Here is a 21,163-nt window from a genome sequence, read left to right as displayed (position 1 = left end):
CCCACCCTAACGCCGGCCCTGGCAATAGGTAGACAAATAAACAGTGCCCTGTTCTAAATCAAAGGATATCGAGTTATTGCATATGAAGCGATGTAGGTAGGGTAATATCTGTTACCTGTATATCCTATGTCCTATACACGATACCCACTTGGATACCTGTATCTTACCTGATGCACAATTTAACATGCTATATGTCCCATGTTTCACATGTAATACCTACCTTGATATCCATATCTTACCTGATGTATATAATGTTGCATACTACCAACATTATCCTACAAGTGTAGATGCCTATTTCCCATCAATTTCTATTATATTCCTATTTCCCACTATTTCCTATTAATCATTTATAACTCTCCATATTTGCACACTATTGTTCACAGATATACATGATGGCTTTTAGATATCTAATACTATTGTATCACATGTTACAAGATTCTGTGCTTTTTTACCTCCAAATTATACACCTTTTAATTCTGCACTCTGATATACATACATGACTACATTAAGACACACAACTATAAGTCCCCATCATTATTACTGGTAATTTCCCACATACAATCTTTTCAATAACACGTTCATTACAGGTTTCCTACGGCTTATACACAATTTGTAATTTTTTTTGCAATAGTTCTGTTGTAAACTCATCTCTGTCACTATGTCCACAATTCTCCTTGACAACCCATTCCAGATATTACCCTACCTACATCGCTTCATATGCAATAACTCGATATCCTTTGATTTAGAACAGGGCACTGTTTATTTGTCTACTTATTGCCACTATATGACATCTGTTCTATACACAATTTTGTACGTATGTATAATTAATGACATCTATGTTGTATGATTCTAGATCTGATGAAGGTCAATGTTTGACCGAAACGTTATCTATTTACCTTATGGATTGCATATGAAATAAATCACCTAAACTGCAATTTTTGAGTGCCAAGTTTTCTTGTTCTATGAACCTACAAGATATCTCAGCCCTTATATCAATAACAAAACACGAATACAAATATTTATAGCAATTATATGATCTTTATTAGAAACCCAAAATCAATGGGTGGCCTAATTATGTCATTGATTTTGGGTTTCTAATAAAGATGATATAATTGCTATAAATATTTGTATTCATGTTTCGTTATTGACATAAGGGCTGAGATATCTTGTAGGTTGTTACCCCTCCTTCATTCTGTAAAGGAAAACACACAAAGAGTTCAAACACTATTGAGCATTATAAAAATATGCTCCACAACATCATGAAAATGTCTTAACATTTCCTTCGATTTACACAGCAATTCATAGTTATTCTGGTCTATGCTAATACCAAATACAATGTATTTACAATATAGAACACAATATTTGGATATATGCCTTTCCTCTTATAGAACTGCAACTCCTAGTAGAGAAGCTCCAGACGGCACATAATCCATGAACTGCAGTTAATTGTTGTCCATGCCATACCCACTTGGTAGAAAGAATGAATGAAATGGACACACCTTCCCCCCGAAGAGCTGCTTTTCTTATCTCAGTGGAGGCTTCATAGAGCTTCATCTGTATATTAGTGACATTTCCCTGTTTACAAACCAAAGCTGGTCACCAGAAAATCTGCTCTGACCGCAACCACATTTGGACTACTACAAAGAACTTCAATTGTGCTTAAAGAATGATGTCTGGAGTTTTGTCACCCCATGCTGTGAACTGGGACCTGATGGCACAGTCTCCTTCAGCCCAGCACACCAGGGAACCTCATGGCTGTGGAGATGTGGGCAGAAGTTTCCTAATAGAAAATCTATTGAGGGATGTTGAGAAACCTGCTATGAAGTATGTCCCTGTGGCTTGCAGCACTTTGCCAGTAACACTGTGTCCTGCAGCGGAACAAATCAGCCCCTTGGGAGGTACATATCCTGCAACATGGGCTTTTCACCTCATTAATCTATCAGATGGGCGGCAGCTTCCCTACCTCCAAACAGCTGCTTTCCCCCCCAACACAGGTATGTTCTATCTGATATGATATACTGTAAAGTCAGTGTATTTTCTGATGAACAAGTGATCAGGTTTGGATAAGATGAAGAATACCAAATGGTGTATACAATTATTAGTCCTCATATAGTAACATGACTCAGTGCTTTAGTTATGCTAAGGTTAAGGTAACACAAATTTTTGAAAAGACAATATAAAATATCTATGCTTTGAAAGTCCTGAACTTCTTTTCAGCAGTAGTAAATATAATGAAGGAGATTTATCAAGCTCCGTAGCAGATTTTTTTTTCCGCAAAAAAGTCGCACGTGCAACTTTTCTATACATGCTCCAACTTTTTGATGTTTGCTTATTCCAAAGCACATTTCTGAAATCTGCTCAGGTAGTAATTATTTTTTTTTACTTTGCAGTGGTCATGTATTTATCAAATGTGATAGTCGCTATTTATGAAGAAAAAAAGTTGCATCTCCATTTAAAAGTCGCATATGTATTCCAGGTCCAACCTGGCTTACAGATAGTGCATACGTCTGCAGAAAAGGAAATTGACACCAACTTTAACAACTGTTCTTGTTCTGCATCATGAAACAAAGCTACTAAATTAATGTTAATGTTAATTACAGAAAAAATATATTATATAACTAATAACTCTATTCATTTTAAGGTTGAAAATACACATTGCACACCCACTAAATTTTAAAATGTTGTGTACAAATAGAAAAAGGCACAAAATATTGTGGAAGAATTTTTACAGACTACGTAAATAACCCATATGTGGCACTAAAATGTTTCCTTAAAAAAAAGAAACATTCATAGTAATACAGCTTCATGCACATTTTGGAATGGGTAACGTACCCAGCCGTTTTTTTTTGTGGCTTCACTATTGTTTCTGTGCCTGTTGGTGTTGCACTGTCTTCCTTCCTAACGTAAACTCCGGCCTCAGCGCAGCGACGCAAAACTCCGCCCACTAACGTCACAAAATACGGGCTCAAATATTCATGGTGTGGCATAGTATGTTTTTAATATTTTTTTTTATTTCTGAGGAGGGTGGATGGGTTGTTGCGGGATAGTTGGAGTGCAGCTATTTAGTGCCAGGCAGGCCAGTCAGGGTGGCACCCAGTGCGGTACGCACCCCCTCCCCATCACTCTCTAGCAATGCTAATCTAATAAAGGGTAGATAAAGAACTTCAGCTATTAACATAAGGGAAAACTTTTCTGCTTTAAAAAATGCTTTTGTAAGGGGGTTTCCCGGGTTTTGCTTACGTGTGATTTATTTATCAAGGTCATGTGACTATTTGATAAATAGGTCGCATGTAAGAAAAAGTAAGTAAAAAAAAATTGTCATATAAAAGCCATATGTTTGAAAATAATGATAAGTCTCCTTCAATATGAAAATACCTTCAAAGTCCTATTAAGGGTCTAATCATACATTATCCTGTTCAATTGTTGCACAGGATTTAAAGCTGAAGATTTTATGCTTCAGATTTTTATGTAAACATGACTGAACACAGCTTCAAATCTGCAGCTTCAAATATGTCTACAGTTACACTTAATCCATAATGTGTATTCAATTTACTGCTAGAAATTCACACCATTAAAAGTAGTGGCCCAGTAATTCACGCCTAATTAAACAATAATATGATTAATTAATGAGAAGATGATTTACCATTTTCAGGAAACAGCATCTGGCATGTACCATCTGTTCTCATAAACCTGCAGGCTGGGGTTTAGGAATGAACCATGACCATGTAGTTCACATCATCTGCTTCATAAGGTTACCTGATCATTTCCAGTATAAAGCATGACTAAATGTATTTAATTACTATGTCGGTTGCGTCATTGTGGTTACGATTCTAAAACAAATGATAACTACAGTAATTAACATGGAAGTTTTTTTTTATATGTTATACATTAATTTATTTTATAGATTCACTTGCTGATTTATTTAGAATTATATTTGTAAATATGCAGTGTGTAAATATTATTATACCAAGATACTTTGTCATATCTAGAATGTGTTCAATGATTGTGTACAAACTAAAACAAAAAGCTACTTATGAAATTGGTCAAATATTGTGACTTAACATATACTGATAAGGATGCTATGTACATGACATGTGTGGTCCATGGTTGTCTCCTTCCATGGCTTTGTAACATTATATACATTTCTGGTAATATAAATTGTATCACTTTTCCTAATTATTTGATTGACAAGTTGTTGTTACTTAATGACTTGAAGACAGTAGTGACTGATGCATATGCTTATGTAATAGTACAGCGCCTTGGGTATCTTCCTTTACAGTTTGACTACTACTGCAGTTCACTGTTAAGAGTAGAAAATTATGCAGATTTGCCGAATCTTACGGCATTTATTGTTTGGTGACAGTTTATTTATTTTATTTATTTATTTTATTTATATAGCGCCTACAGATTCCACTCAACCTATTTTTTTTTATCAACTTTCAGAAGAGATTCTTATTTAACTGTGTATATAATATATTAAAGAAACAAGAATAACTATTCATTCTGTCAAAGTTATTTGCATTTTAGTTATGTTTATATCCTAGAATTATCTGTTGTAAATATGAAGCAAGTTGTTTCGGGCCCACAAATCTGACATGTTGTGCTGCTTAATATTAGTCTCAGTGTAGTTGCAGTCTCATAATGCATAGCTCTATAAACACAATAAACATTACATTTGAAGGACTCAATTGTCAAAATGTATTAAACAAATAGAACAATATGCATACAATTGTTTTCTACATCTTGAATAGTTATGTTTGGAAGCGCCATTTACAGTACATCCCAGCTCATGAATTTCTTTTGTGTTGACATATTCATAAGATCCCCATGAAATGAGTATAACATATTTTTGTACTGACTTACAATATAGGTATTTAAAGACACAGACAGACAGAGACCAAATCAAATAATCAAACTTATACAATTTATACAGACATAATACAAATAGGAGATTACAGCAACCTGGATAGTTTTCTAGCGTTGCAGATGGTGGAAGCTGTCATAATCTTCATATCCAGACTGAAAATATTTGACAAATCTATTTTTTTGGGAATACCTAAAAATAGGCAGATCATAGGGTGTCCTTGAATCAGTCCTGTGCAGAGAACTCTCATGCAGGGAGAATTGGCACCAACTACCAATGTTTTAGAGGCTTTTTTTCTAAAGCATGCGCATTGTTTGCTCCCACCACCATTTATAGTTTTCGTTTACTATTAAATCATCCCAGTAATTAAAACAAATGTTATATAAATAATGGTGGTAAAAGAGTAGCAAACTTTACACTGCAAGGGGGGAATTTATTAAGGCCAGCATTTCACATGCCTGTTTTAAAGGGGTACTCCGCCCCTAGACATCTTATCCCCTATTGAAAGGATAGGGGATGAGATGTCAGATCGCGGGGGTCCCGCCGCTGGGGACCCCCGGGATCTCGGCTGCAGCACCCACCAGTTGCACTTCCGGAAACGCTGGAGGCTTCGGCTCCCGACCACAGTGACGTGAGATCGTGACATCACGACTCTGCCCTCATGTGACGTCACGCCCAGCCCCTCAATGCAAGTCTATGGGAGGGGGTGTGACAGCCATAGACTTGCATTGAGGGGGCGGGGCGTGATGTCACACGGGACGGAGTCGTGATGTCACGATCTCCCGTCACCGTGGTCGTGAGGCGTTAGGATGAGAGCCTCCAGCACTGCCGGAAGCCGCAACAGGTGGGTGCTGCAGCCAAGATCCCGGGGGTCCCCAACGGCGGGACCCCCGTGATCTGACATCTTATCCCCTATCCTTTCGATAGGGGATAAGATGTCCAGGGGCAGAGTACCCCTTTAAGTCAAATCTAGCTGTCTTTTGATTTGCCAGATTTATTAGGAGGTGTACACCTCCTAATAAATCTTCCACAACCATGGCTGCCCTGTGCACCACACACTTAAATCCACACCAGCTAGGAGCTGGAATAGATTTCAGCTACAATTTACACCTATTTTCCGTTAGTAAATCTGGCGGGTGCGGAAGGCCACCCTGAAGAAAGGACTGTTGAGCACTAGATTGTATGTAAATCGTTTCTACTAATGAAATTGTGATACTGTGATATTTTTTATATATCATGTGATTTGATTATATAAAGGGTACATGGTGGAATTTATCAATGCTTTCACCAGGAAAATAACGCAAAACACAGGTATGGTAAAATTTATGCGCACATAAGCAGTTGCTCAACATTTTTTCACAAACACCTATGCAAAAACCATTGATAAATTCCACCCATTGTCAATAAGACTTACCATTGTGTGTGTAACACTACTGGAACAATTGGTTGCATAATACAAGAAAGGAAACCTCCTTACTGCCCACCAGATCCAGGTGCATGGAAATCCTAAAGGTCACAATTATATATTGTTGTTGCACAGATTATCATTTGCAACCTACCAGAATGTGTTCAGTTTCTCTACAATGCCTCCACAGGGGAGTTGGAGCATTGCATGGACCTTCCAAGTATTTTCTGTTTACGCTGGTGTCATCATTTCAATTTTTACAGGAGTCATAACGTTTGTGACAGATATGTTATGCCCCATGATGATCAGTAATATTTCATTTGACAAATCTATTTTTATGTCAGATATGGTTTTTGACGATGCAGAGCATTTTCTAACTCTGCACCCTTATTCTTATTTTATCTTAATTTTCAAAGTTGTGGAGGTATGTGTAAAAAGGGTCTAACACAAAATGGATCTGGCAAATGCCATATGCTCCATTTTTGGTGCAATTTGAGACATCATTTTTATGTATTTTTCTTAGTAATACACCCCAGTGACTATTTATGGAAGCCTGTGTATTACGCCAGTGCACCACTGATTACAGTGATCCTTCAAGTTACAATGGTTTTCTTAGACCATTGTAAGTTGAAACCATACTCAACATAGAGCGCTGCAGACAGTATGGTGATAGTAGTGTGACTGGTTGGAAGATGTGACGAAAATGAGCTATTCGCTGGTAAAGTACCGCTATTACAGTAGTGCACATGCTAATCGGTTGTCTAGTAGTGCCCTTCTACAGTACCATGGGGGGATTTACATGTCCTGTATGGCTCTTTACCTGCGCCTCGATGAGCTGCTTCTATAACCACCAGGTAATGACCAAGTATTTTTTTAGGTAAACTGTCTGAACTGTACAGGACTCTGAAGAAGCGATGGCACCCTATATAGAAAGTGATTTCTAGCTTCTAGTAGCTATTATTCACTTTTTCTTTTGTATTATTTTATCTTTATTAGTTATCTTATTTTTCTTTAATGTAATTTTTTATTTTAGATGATATCTAGGGGCTTCAGAACTGATTACGAGTTTTCCATAGAGTTATTGTCAAAAATGCAATATATGCAATGTACAATGGTCATCACATAACCAATTAATATTATAGCTTAAGGGAACGCTGTACCTCAGCCCTGTTTGTCCAGCAAATTATGATTATTGGATGATGACGTAAGCAGTAGGGATGCAAAACTTAGTTTCATATACTATGGGGGACATTTATTATACCGTGCCTTTGACGAATTTGCTTTAAGGGGTACTCCGGTGGAAAACTTTTTTTTTTTTAAATCAACTGATGCCAGAAAGTTAAACAGATTTGTAAATTACTTCTATTAAAAAAATCTTAATTTTTCCAGTACTTGTTAGAGGAAATTATTTTCTGTTTGGATTTCTTTTCTGTCTGTCCACAGTGCTCTCTGCTGACACCTCTGTCCATGTCAGGAACTGTCCAGAGCAGGAGAAAATCTCCATAGCAAACATATGCTGCTCTGGACAGTTCCTAAAATGGACAGAGGTGTCAGCAGAGAACACTGTGGTCGTGACAGAAAATAAATCCCAAAAGAAAAGAATTTCCCCTGTAGTATACAGCCTCTAATAAATACTGGAAAGATTAAGAATTTTTAATAGAAGTAATTTACAAATCTGTTTAACTTTCTGGAACCAGTTGATTTAAAAAAAAAAAAGAAAAAAGTTTTCCACCGGAGTACCCCTTTAAAAGTAGCAGATTTTGTTTCAAAATTGGGTTTTTGTTCAAAAAGGGAAAGAGCTAGGAAGGGGTCTAGAATAAGGTTCTGCTTCACATGGAGGGGTTGTGCAGGAGGCCTCACATGCAACTTCAGACCTGATTTGCGGCTGATTTCCAGTGTACTGAAAATATGTGGAATTTTATATACGTGCCATGAATGAAAATGCCACACGTAGTAAATCTCCCCCATGTGTTTAAATATATCTGAACATCTCACCATATACTGTATGTCTTACTGAATTATTCCACAACCAGATGATGTTTACTGCGGCTTCAAGGTTTAGCTATTGTTGTTTCTTGATATTTCTACTTTATACTAACAGCATTTATAGCTGAGTGGGTAGATGTATGAGGACATCAATAGGATAGAAATAAACTGTCTTGTTGGAAAGATGGTGTTCAATAGCAGTGTCACATTGAATGCCACTTACTTTTTCAGTAAAGCACATTCTACTGTCTATGGAGACTGCATGGCTTTAAGCTATATGGCCAGGTTAAGCAGTAGTGTGGCTTATATTGCCAGAGACTTTGGAGAGAAATGCGAGTGTCTACAACTTATGTACAGTACTGTGAAACATAAGGATACAGTATAAGTCTCATGATTCACGGGATATAATAGACATTGTTTTGACACCTAATAAGTATTACTAACTAACTCTTATTAGTGAAATATCAAAAAGTTACCCTTTTACTTATGTGCAATTGCATTTGATTAATCCCATTATTTATGTCACATTTTACATCAATTAAATTCTTTTGGCGGATTATGTTGACATTATATGCATCCATTTATTCTTTTGCAGGTGTCTCTAAATACTTCCATCTTCAATCACTGCCATTCTATGCTGCCTGCTGTGGTAGGTCCTGTCAGCACCCAACCTCCCCCACTGCTTTTCCAAGTAAGTCTTTATGCTTCATCAGTAATGCTTCAGTTATTTTGTAAACCAGAGCAGCAGGATTTAATGGGTCCTAGAAAGCTAATTGGTGATGCAATAGTGAGACGCTAATTCCTAAGAAAAATCACAGCGGTCTTATTCAGCGTCCCCTCTGAAGATTTATCCCATATAGGAGCTGAACAATTGAAAATGCCCCAATGGAAACCAAACCAGCCATAAGAGACTAATAGTTTCCTTGTTCCCAAAATATCTGGAACTCTTGCATTCTTCAACACTGACACAATGGTTAATGCACTCTTTAGACAAATACTAAAATAAGGTGACACTTAGTTGATTGTAAAAGTAATAAATGTCACATGACATAAAATGCATACGACTGCATATAAGACATTATTGTCTTTACATTATCAAATGTCATTAAGAATTCAAAAATATATAAGACCATTTGTATCAAATCTACAAAATTTTATAATAGTAAAAAAAAAAATAAACTTGTCTACAAATAATACCACAAATCTAATCAAAAGCTAAAAGATATAGAAATAGTGACTTAGGAGTTTAAGGCTTGGAGTCTATGGCAGACACATTAAGATTCAGATACTGTTGAGCTGGCCACACTATGGGTAATTTTACTAGGTTTAATAAAGTTCAACAGTTGTTAAAGTGAATAGTTTGAGACAAGTGCGGCAATAAATGGTGGTAGTTTAATGAGCTGCAAGCTTATGAGCAGCTCTGAAGGGGGCTGATACTTTCCCACAGAGCATCTTACAGTGCCTGGGTTGCATTAGAATGGATGACAGTACCGTGACCAATCGGCACTTTCTCTTTACTCATCCACACGCGACTTAACCACAATTTTTCACCGTACAGATGAACTTTAGGGACCATTTCATGCTGAAAAGGCCTTAGCAAGGGTCATTTGCCCTTTTGTACAGCTATGAAGCATAGAACTATACACAATCCTTTATCCTCTGTCACATTCCAAAGGGACCGCTGAACAGCATTAAAACACTTGAGTGAAAAATAAAGCAGTGAATGAAAATGACTTTTATAGACTCTTTAAAGCTCATCTTTTCCTGTAACCTCCACTACCTGAAAAGGGACTAAAAGCCTCAGATGAGTATATAGAAAAAAAAAAACTGGTTGAATACATAGGTCACGTTATCAACTGCCAGGATGGTTTATTAACCCAGGCTAATGCACAGTTTCCAAAGTGTCCTATTAATTGTCCATTTAACAAGGAGGCAATGGCTGACAATAGAAAAATGAAAACCATGACTAAACCTTTTCCTCACTCCATGGTGGTCTACCACAAAAAGTCAAATCAATATCACTCTACGCATTACCCAGACACTTCTCAGTGCAACTGTAAGGAGCAATTTATTAGGGCTTGTTCACACCAATTTGTTTCAATTGTGATAAAACATCTGATGCTTTAAGTGGGACACTGTGCTATCAAGGGAAGGGAAGATTGCTATGTTATTAGATGAAAATTGTACCATCTTATACACACTGCTAGGCTTCTGATATTGTGGACAGGTTTCATTAAGAATAGTTAAAGGGATACTCCTAGACATCTTATCTCCTATCCAAAGGATGGGGGATAAGATGTCTGATCGCGAGGGTCCTGCCACTGGGGATCCCCGCGTTCTCGGCTGCGGTACCCCAGACATCAGGTGAACAGAGCGAACTTTGCTCTGTGCCAGATGACTGGTGAGATGGGGCGGAGGCTCGTGACAACACGGCCACACACCCTCAATGCAAGTCTATGGGAGGGGGCGTGACGGATGTCACGCCCCCTCCCATAGACTTGCATTGAGGGGGTGTGGCCGTGACGTCACGAGCATGGCGTGACGTAAGAGCCTCCGGCACTGCATCCGATGCTCTAAATGAACGCCGGGTGCAGCAGGGAGATAGTGGAGGTCCCCAGCAGCGGGACCAGTGCGATCAGACATCTTATCCCCTATCCTTTGGATAGGAGATAAGATGTCTAGGGGTGGAGTACACCTTAAAATAGCATATCCACTAATACTAATGGATTACTTTTAAATATACAATCATACCAACAGTGGCTATTAACATAGACCATATATGGAATTGAATTTGATTTCCACTACTGTATAAAGACTTTTATCTTTGCACTATATTTTTCAGTGTACCGTGTATGGCACCAATATTATAGTATACATGTTTGGAATATGGTGAAGATGGCTGTGCACATAAAATGACCACAGCTATCTAAAGCAAACTCGCTCAAGAGACATGCACTCAGCTCCCCCTTTTGGTGTCTCTATACCCCCCCTCCATTTTATAAGGAGGTACTCCCCTAGAAGCAATGTTTCTGTTCCTCTCACTCCTTGCTCAGCTGCTGAGCCCTTGCTGGTGATTGAGGCCTATTCATTACATCAGGCTGCTGTGAGCTTTCCTTCCATCCCACCAAATGGCAGCGGCTTCATGGTTTTGGACCAAAAACCTTCTTTTCTATGCTGTCCTTTGCATCAGGTTGTCAAGAAGTGCAACAACTTTGCTAAAAAAAATATTGTGGGATTGTTTCAAATCTCAGCATACAGTTATGACTCTATGGCAGATATGTAAATTATTACAGCTGTGTTCTTATTAAAGGGGTATTCCAGGCCAAAACTTTTTTTTATATATCAACTGGCTCCGGAAGTTAAACAGATTTGTAAATTACTTCTATTAAAAAATCTTAATCCTTCCAATAGTTATTAGCTTCTGAAGTTGAGTTGTTGTTTTCTGTCTAACTGCTCTCTGATGACTCACGTCCCGGGAGCTGTGCAGTTCCTATGGGGATATTCTCCCATCATGCACAGCTCCCAGGACGCGACATCATCATTGAGCAGTTAGACAGAAAACTTCAGAAGCTAATAACTATTGGAAGGATTAAGATTTTTTAATAGAAGTAACTTACAAATCTGTTCATCTTTCCGGAGCCAGATGATATATATATATATATATATATATATATATATATATATATATATATATATATATATAAAGGTTTTGCCTGGAAAACCCCTTTAAAGGCTTGTTCTTACTCCCAAAAGAGTGTAAAAAGGCTTCCCCTGCTACCCTATAAAAAGGCTATCAGAGGCAAATTTCCTTGGAGTACCTCTTGGTGAGAAAACATTGACTGCTAGATGTACCACTTGACACACTTGAAGATATTTTGCCCAGTTGACACTCATTAGGATGGGGTACAGAATATAATAACATAACCCTACAGTATGTCACCATTTAGGCCTTTAGGTGCTGCATTATGGCTCCATAGAAAGTACAGAGCAATAATATATTATACAGTCATGTTCATGATCTCGAATGGGGGAATTTATAAAGCAGTCAATGGTGATGCTTGGCCTAAAAAAGTCACAATTTGCGTAATCCCACTTTTGCAATAAATTCAGCACAGCTGTCACAGACAGGGTATGACATAAGACCTGCCTATGAAACACCAGTTTTATTAATTGTCCCCCTAAGTATCTTCTATCTGTAAGTATTAAAATGCCTGAAAACCTAACTGAAAAGTGTTTCAAACGCTTTTTACTAAAATGTTTCTTATAAAGTTTCTGCTTAAAGTGTACCTGTCGTCAACAAAACTTTTTTTTATATAATGTAGATAATACCATTATATGTATATTTGTAATATACATTGTTTAAAAAATGTGTATATTTTTGGGTGAAAAAAATGCTGTCCTTGCAGTTAATGCCTGTGTGTCTCTGTTAGGAGTCGAAATGCAGAAAGTGAGGGTAGGACAATCAGGGCTCTGTCCAGACTCCTGGCTTGTCAATCATCCTGCTGTGTGAGCCGGGAGGCTCACTGCACAGAGCCCTGCTTGTCCTCAGTGTACAGAGCCCTGCTTGTCCTCAGTGCACAGAGCCCTGCTTGTCCTCAGCGCACATAGCCCTGCTTTTCCTCAGTGCACAGAAACCTGCTTGTCCTGAGTGTACAGAGCCCTGATTGTCCTCAGTGTACAGAGCCCTGCTTTTCCTCAGTGCACAGAGCCCTGCTTGTTCTCAGCGCACATAGCCCTGCTTTTCCTCAGTGCACAGAAACCTGCTTGTCCTGAGTGTACGGAGCCCTGATTGTCCTCAGTGTACAGAGCCCTGCTTGTCCTCAGTGCACAGAAACCTGCTTGTCCTCAGTGTACAGAGCCCTGCTTGTCCTCATTGCACACAATCCTGCTTGTCCTCAGTGCACAGAAACATGCTTGTACTCAGTGCACAGAGCCCTGCTTGTCCTCAGTGTACATAGCCCTGCTTGTCCTCAGTGTACAGAGCCCTGCTTGTCCTCATTGCACACAGCCCGGCTTGTCCTCAGTGCACAGAGCCCTACTTGTCCTCAGTGCACAAAAACATGCTTGTACTCAGTGCACAGAGCCCTGCTTGTCCTCATTGCACACAGCCCGGTCTGGTCCCCAGTGCACAGAGCCCTACTTGTCCCCAGTGCGCAGAGCCCTACTTGTCCTCAGTTCACAGAAACCTGCTTGTCCTCAGTGTACAGAGCCCTGCTTGTCCTCAGTGTACAGAGCCCTGCTTGTCCTCAGTGCACAGAAACCTGCTTGTCCTCAGTGTACAGAGCCCTGCTTGTCCTCAGTGTACAAAGCCCTGCTTGTCCTCAGAGTACAGAGCCCTGCTTGTCCTCAGTGTACAGAGCCCTGCTTGTCCTCAGTGTACAGAACCCTGCTTGTCCTCAGTGCACAGAGCCCTGCATGTCCTCATTGCACACAATCCTGCTTGTCCTCAGTGCACAGAAACATGCTTGTACTCAGTGTACAGAGCCCTGATTGTCCTCAGTGTACAGAGCCCTGCTTGTCCTCAGTGTACAGAGCCCTGCTTGTCCTCATTGCACACAGCCCGGCTTGTCCTCAGTGCACAGAGCCCTACTTGTCCTCAGTGCACAGAAACCTGCTTGTCCTCAGTGTACAGAGCCCTGCTTGTCCTCAGTGTACAGAGCCCTGCTTGTCCTCAGTGTACAGAGCCCTGCTTGTCCTCATTGCACACAGCCCGGCTTGTCCTCAGTGCACAGAGCCCTACTTGTCCTCACTGCACAGAAACCTGCTTGTCCTCAGTGTACAGAGCCCTGCTTGTCCTCAGTGTACAGAGCCCTGCTTGTCCTCAGTGTAAAGAGCCTCGCTTGTCCTCACTGCACAGAGCCCTGTTTGTCCAATCACACTTCCTGTATTTGTTCTTCTAACAGAGACACACAGGTAATAACTGCAGGGACAAAACTAAACACATTTTTAACCAATGTATATTACATATACATATGTATACTAGGCCCTCATTTACTATTGCAAACCCGACTATTGCAAACCCGATTAACTCTCCATTTTACTAAGAAACTTTGAAAAAGGGGCGTGGTTGTTGGGAAAAGGGGCTTAACCACCGAAAAGGGGCATGTTCCCGACATTTTCACAAAAACCCAACATATTTACTAAGGTTTCCACAGAAAATTTTGTTTATTTGAGCTGAGAAAACCCCAGAGATCAGAGCATGTGTAAAAAAAGCAAAATATAGGGAAAGTGGAAAATGTAGGGAAACCTTAGTAAATATCGTGGAAAAAAATGGAGGGAATTAAAACCCACAAAGAAACCTACACTCCACTCTTACTAAATCAGGGCCATAATGTTATTATGTACATTATATAAAAAGTTTTTGTTGACGACAGGTACACTTTAACATTTATGTGACTTTATTAAACTAGATGACAACAACTTGGTATAAGTATGGTGAATTTATGGTGTTTAAGAAATTGAGTGCTGCTAAGAAACAATAGCTATCACTGCAAATAAACATGTTGGTCCTTTATTTTTAATTCACTTTTATTGTTGATCAGGAAATGAACATGAACTCCGTCTGATACCAGAAGATTCAAACTCCAAAACAAGAAGAGTAATCTTAAGACGAGCAGTATTTTCTGATGATCAGAGAAAGGCTCTTGAGAAAATGTTCCAAAAACAGAAGTATATCAGCAAAGCTGACAGGAAGAAACTTGCCGTAAAGCTTTCTTTAAAGGAATCTCAGGTACAAAACACCTGTCCACACTTTTCTTATATTGAGTTTTTCACAATAGAGATTCAATACATTGAATTTCGTCAGTCAAATTAAAATTACTGGCAGGCCAAATATGTACACATACAGCACAGATTACGGCGAAATTATGCTTTTTTCAAAACTGGTTATCTTCTGACACTCATCCCGGGATGTCAAGCCAAGAGGAAGGATAGGGCAGGGCTTATTTATACTTTACAAAAAAGTACTGCATTGTTCGCTACTACACAAAGAATTTCTAAAAATATTAATATTATGACTATTGTGTAATGGGGAACATTTCAAAGTGCAGTCATTTACAAACTGATGTTTATTTTCTTGAAGATTTTTTCAATGAATTATACATTCATGGCCTATCCCAAGGATAGGCAAACTATATTTTGTTCAGTGGGATCTAACCTTAAGGATCTGCCATGATGCTGTGATGCCTGTATTAAAAAGGAAGGTGCCCCTACAGTGTGCTGATTGTTGGAAGTCCCATAGATTAACCTCCTGGATTCCTTAGTATCTGTTTATATTTGTTCAGAGTAATGAATTAGTTATTTATTCTTTCAAATAGTTTCTACCTACTTACTATTAAGGTGCCCTTAAAGATTTTTTTCATTATGAACCCCCCCCACGTCACATTTTACCTCGAAAAAGCTTGGTGTTGGGGCCCATGATATAGTCTATTATTATTCTGTCTGAAAAATATTGATTGCTTTGTCTGTTGACATGCCAAGTTTCTATGTTTGCCATACTTACACTCACTGCTGTAGTCTTCTGGCCATAGGGAACCCCAAAGTTCCAGAAGGTAAACATTGTCTAGGGTAGTTTTCATAGGCAAAAAATCTTTCTGCAACAATTAACACTGTATGACTTATTGCTGACATAAAATTTCTAATATTTGCAGGTAAAAATCTGGTTCCAGAATAGAAGAATGAAATGGAGAAATTCCAAAGAAAAAGAAGTCCTTTCCAATCGCTGTTTAAAAGAAGGACATTTTGAAGAAACATACTCACATGCAGCTCCGAGTATCCCTATGTGTTCAACTAAAAGTGACCTGCCTGATCTGCTGCATCCCAACAACACAAGAAAGGAGAAAACATTGAGCAGGAGAGTTAAAATAGCAGAGCAACTTACATCTGACACCACAGAACAGTATACCACAGACTTACATTGGCGTGGAAGCAAACAGCAATGGCAGACCTACAAGGGTGTTTAGTGTGTAACAACACATTTAAGGCTCCATTGACTTTGACCCAGAAAATAGGGACTGCCACTACTTCCTACTACTATTACTATGGCAGATCAATTCTACATGTCCATGAAGGCACCATGTCTTCATTAGCTACCGCATTGTGTAATATCTCATTGATAATCTGGCTTCAGACCCAACTAAGAGTGCATTCACACCATGTTTTTGCAATACAGTTCCCGTATCAGGTTTTTGATGAAAAACTGATTCCTCAAAACCTGACTAAACTGTATCAAAACATGTGTACAAATTTTAACCTGTATACGCTTAAAAACGTATACAGATTTAAAAAAAGGTGTCCGGTTGCATCCGCTTTTTAAGAAAAAAACTTACACGTTTTTAACTTTTCACTCCATTATGAATAAAGTTTCACTTGTTTGATTGAAATTCCAAGAAATAAAACTGTGCAAAGTCAAAAACCGTATAGTGAAAACCGGATGCAACCGTACGTACATACAGTTCTGTACGGTTCCCATTGACTCCCATGTTAAAAAAAAAAAAAAACGTATATCGCTTAATACAGTTTTTCACCCAGACCAAAAACCGCGGTAGGCTACGGTTTTGGGTGCGGGAAAAAAACTGACTAAACCTTACAGGATGCAAAACGGACACTAACTAATGCATCTTTTGGCAGACGGTTTTCAATGGAGAGTCAATGCGTATGCATTTTTCAATACGTATGCATACGGTTTTCAATACGGTTCCGTACGGTTTTCACATTGAACTGTATTGCAAAAACAAGGTGTGAATGCATCCTAACATTAGTGCAATAGTAACTTATCCACAATATCCTTGTAAAATTCAGAACTCTGTCAAGAAGACGGAATTATATGGGAGCCCTGTATATACTGTAGGATTATATAATGTGTAGAAGGACTGAACAGAAGAAAGACATTAGGAAAAAGAAGCCAAGCAAATGTTCACATTTTAGTTTTTTTCTGAAGATTAACACTCTTGGCTCACTGAATGTATTCATAGAAAAGTTTCATTTTTACCACTTATTCTAAATGTGTTATAATAAAGTCTACTTTAGTAAATAAAATGATTTTATATTGCAGTATTAAATGGAATCTGTCAGCTGTATTTGCTGCTAAGAGCTGCAGACACCATTAATAGTTGGTATAAAAATAAACTGTTACTTTGGTACTTTGATGGTGGTTGCCAATGTTATATGGTCTCCTTTTTGCTCTCAGTCCAGTGTCAAGGAAGCAGAGCCAAGCTGCTCAAAGGAGTACTTGGGTGGAAAACAATTATTTTCATCAACTGGCTCCAGAAAGTTAAACAGATTTGTAAATTATGGGAAAATATATGTATATACCAGTCCTCAAGAACACTAGGGATGTGTAGAATAAAGAGGAAAGAAAATAGTGGATCTAATAAGGATTTATTAATATATGTATATAAGTAAGTAAATGCAAATAAATCACCAATCACTCTGCAGGGCCCTTGCAGGAATGAATTGGTAATAATCAATTAAGATATAAATAAAAATGCAAAAATAAAAATGCAAATGAAAATGCAGATAAAAATAATATAGCAGAAATGCACCAATGTCCACTACGGTGGTTAGCAACGTGTCTCTTTTGGTTAGTAGTCACTCTTGGCCACAGTTAAGTCCAAGGATATCCATTTAAAAGAGTCACAGTTCAGTAATCAACTCCTATGATCCTGTAGCCAAATATAGCAATAGTGGCGATAATAGCAGCAGTTGTAGCAATTATGGCAGTAGTTTGTAGCAACTTTGTTGCGATTATAAGATGTAGAGTATCGGTGCACAGCACCACTCACCCTCCTTCTCGGCTGTTAGAGATCCCGGCAAGCAATGATGTTCACAGGTAGCGATTTCAGCAGACCGCGATGTCCTGTAGGTGATAAGAGCTGTTTGTATTGCCGGTCTGGATCGTAGCCTAGGTGAGTGGTTCTCCGGTGGGCTGTAAGTATCCTGGGCTGGCACGGGGAGGCGTCCGGCCTAGGGAGAACGTGTCCAGGAACTCTGCCGTCCGGGGCTGTGAATGGAGACCTTACTGTCACTGAAGAAAAGGCCCGCAGGCCTTGAAACGTGTCTGACTTGCAAAAGCACCTTATACCACTTCTAAAGAGACTATATCCACACATTTTGGCTAGCAACTGCTGGATGCTCACAGAACTGGGACCACTGCAACACGCGCGCAGCTAGCGCATCATTCAGACACGCAGCTTCTCCCAGATCTCCATTCACAGCCCCAGACGGCAGAGTTCCTGGACACGTTCTCCCTAGGCCGGACGCCTCCCCGTGCCAGCCCAGGATACTTACAGTCCACCGGAGAACCACTCACCTACGATCCAGACCGGCAATGCAAACAGCTCTTATCACCTACAGGACATCGCGGTCTGCCGAAATCGCTACCTGTGAACATCATTGCTTGCCGGGATCGCTAACAGCCGAGAAGGAGGGTGAGTGGTGCTGTGCACCGATACTCTACATCTTATAATCGCAACAAAGTTGCTACAAACTACTGCCATAATTGCTACAACTGCTGCTATTATCGCCACTGGCTACAGTATCATAGGAGTTGATTACTGAACTGTGACTCTTTTAATTGGATATCCTTGAACTTAACTGTGACCAAGAGTGACTACTAACCAAAAGAGACACGTTGCTAACCACCGTAGTGGACATTGGTGCATTTCTGCTATATTATTTTTATCTGCATTTTTTATCTGCATTTTCATTTGCATTTTTATTTTTGCATTTTTATTTATATATTAATTGATTATTACCAATTCATTCCTGCAAGGGCCCTGCAGAGTGATTGGCGATTTATTTGCATTTACTTATATACATATATTAATAAATCCTTATTAGATCCACTATTTTCTTTCCTCTTTATTCTACACATCGCTAGTGTTCTTAAGGACTGGTATATACATATATTTTCCCATTTTTTGACTAGGCCTGATTGGGTGAAGGCATCACCTTTAACCTCGAACACTCTCCTTACCTTTATCTTTAAGTGAGCTACACATCCTATTATCCAGATTTGTAAATTAATTCTATAAAAAAAAAATCTTAATCCTTCCAGTACTTATCAGCTGCTGTATGCTCCACAGGAAGTTGAGTAGTTCTTGTTCCATGTCAGGAACTATCCAAAGTAGAAGCAAATCCCCATAGAAAACCTCTCCTGCTCTGGGCAGTTCCAGACATGGACAGAGGTGGCAGCAGAGAGTACTGTGGTCAGACTGAAAAGAACTACTCAACTTCATGTGGAACATATAGCAGCTGATAAGTACTGGAAGGATTAAGATTTTTTTATGAATCATTTACAAATCTGTATAACTTTCTGGCACCAGTTGATTTGAAAAACCTTTTTTCCACCGGAGTACCCCTTTAGATGCCTAGAATGTCTCCTTGCTCACCTTTTACCTCACAGCATTTCCCTGGCGAACATACAGACCTTTTTTACGTGGCTGGGTGGTGAAAGCAAACCAGGAGGTATGCAAAACTGTGGCTTTTGAGGAACTTATCTGCACCTCCTTGACACTTGGTCAAAAATTTAATAAGTTAAGCATGCACCATCAGCTTTAGGAAAGTTACAGCTTCTGGAAAGTTACAACTTGCCATCACACCCCTCCCCTTGTGATGTCACACGCCCTCAATGCAAGTCCCCTCCCTCACTCCCCCTCCCATAGACTTGAATTGAGGGGTGGGGTGTGATGTCATGAGGGGGTGGGGTGTGACATCAGAAATGTTCCAAATGCTGTGGAGTGGAGTACCTCTTTAAGGATATAGCCTGTTTTATTCTTGTGGACACAGCCCAATTTTTGTTTAAATCTGACATTTGTCATTTATGCATTAATAACTTTATGAAGCTTTTACTTATCCTAGTGATTCTTTTTTTATTTAGTGAAATATTCTACTATGTTAGTGGTAAACTTGAGTAGATACTTGCAGCATTTCTTTGTGGAAAACTTCTAAATTCCACGGAAAACTGGAAAGGTAATTTTTCAAAATTTTAAATTCCCTGCTTCTTTGATCCAAAAACATTTTATATGTTGTTACTGAAGAAAATTAAAGACCTTTTGTAACATGGTTGTTTAAAAACTATTGAATATTTAAAGGAGTTATCCAGGAACAAAATTTTTTATATATATCAACTGGCTCCAGAAAGTTAAACAGATTTGTAAATTACTTCTATTAAAAAATCTTAATCCTTTCAGTGCTTATGAGCTGCTGAAGTTGAGATGTTTTTTTTCTGTCTAAGTGCTCTCTGATGACACGTGTCTCGGGAACCGCCCAGTTTAGAAGCAAATCCCCATAGCAAACCTCTTCTACTCTGCTCTCTGCTGACATCTCTGCTTGTCTCGGGAACTGCACACTGTTGCCAGACAGAAAACAACTCAACTTCAGCAGTTGATAATTATTGAAAGAATTAAGATTTTTTAATAGAAGTAATTTACAAATCTGTTTAACTTTCTGGAGCCAGTTGATATATAAAAAAAAGTTTTTTCATGGAATACCCCTTTAATTAAGAAAACAGTTCCTGAAAATCCCTCCACTAGGGGTCCTCATACTTATTGGAACACTAACCATTCCTGCATCAGCATTAGGCTTGTTCATGAGTTATGGACAAGAGATGAATCATGGACAAGGCTGCATGAGCAGACACACCAATCACCTCCCACCACCACAAGGGAGAAACATGCCCCCTTCCTCTGAGAGGATTTTTAACACTGTGAGACAATGAAAAGAGGGATTTTTTATAATAAAAAATTTTTTTTTTACTTGTAGATATTCCATTTTTTTTTATATACTTAGCTTTTATAAAAAAAAAGGTAAGAGTATACATCACAAACTCCAGAATAGTAGCCCAAATATGTTATCACTTCACATATCGTTAAACATCAATATAACAGTTACAAAGAACAAACGAGGGC

The 21,163-nt window shown here is 38.8% G+C and overlaps 1 protein-coding gene across 1 annotated transcript in view; it reads left to right on the top strand.

The window, feature by feature from the left end:
* Nucleotides 1-1,666: 1,666 nt before the first annotated feature.
* The window catches only part of DBX2 (developing brain homeobox 2), a 28,440-nt gene continuing 8,943 nt past the window's right edge, over nucleotides 1,667-21,163 (top strand). Inside the window, exons 1-4 of the mRNA XM_056569873.1 lie at nucleotides 1,667-1,994; nucleotides 8,851-8,946; nucleotides 14,798-14,985; nucleotides 15,905-16,025. Coding sequence (XP_056425848.1) covers nucleotides 1,667-1,994; nucleotides 8,851-8,946; nucleotides 14,798-14,985; nucleotides 15,905-16,025 — 733 coding nt within the window. The remainder of the gene's footprint in view (nucleotides 1,995-8,850; nucleotides 8,947-14,797; nucleotides 14,986-15,904; nucleotides 16,026-21,163) is intronic.

This window comes from Hyla sarda, chromosome 4 (assembly GCF_029499605.1).
Source record: "Hyla sarda isolate aHylSar1 chromosome 4, aHylSar1.hap1, whole genome shotgun sequence".
Classification (NCBI taxonomy): Eukaryota; Metazoa; Chordata; class Amphibia; order Anura; family Hylidae; genus Hyla; species Hyla sarda.
The sequence above is the reverse complement of the archived record's forward strand: the minus strand, read 5'-3'. Positions and strand labels throughout refer to the sequence as shown.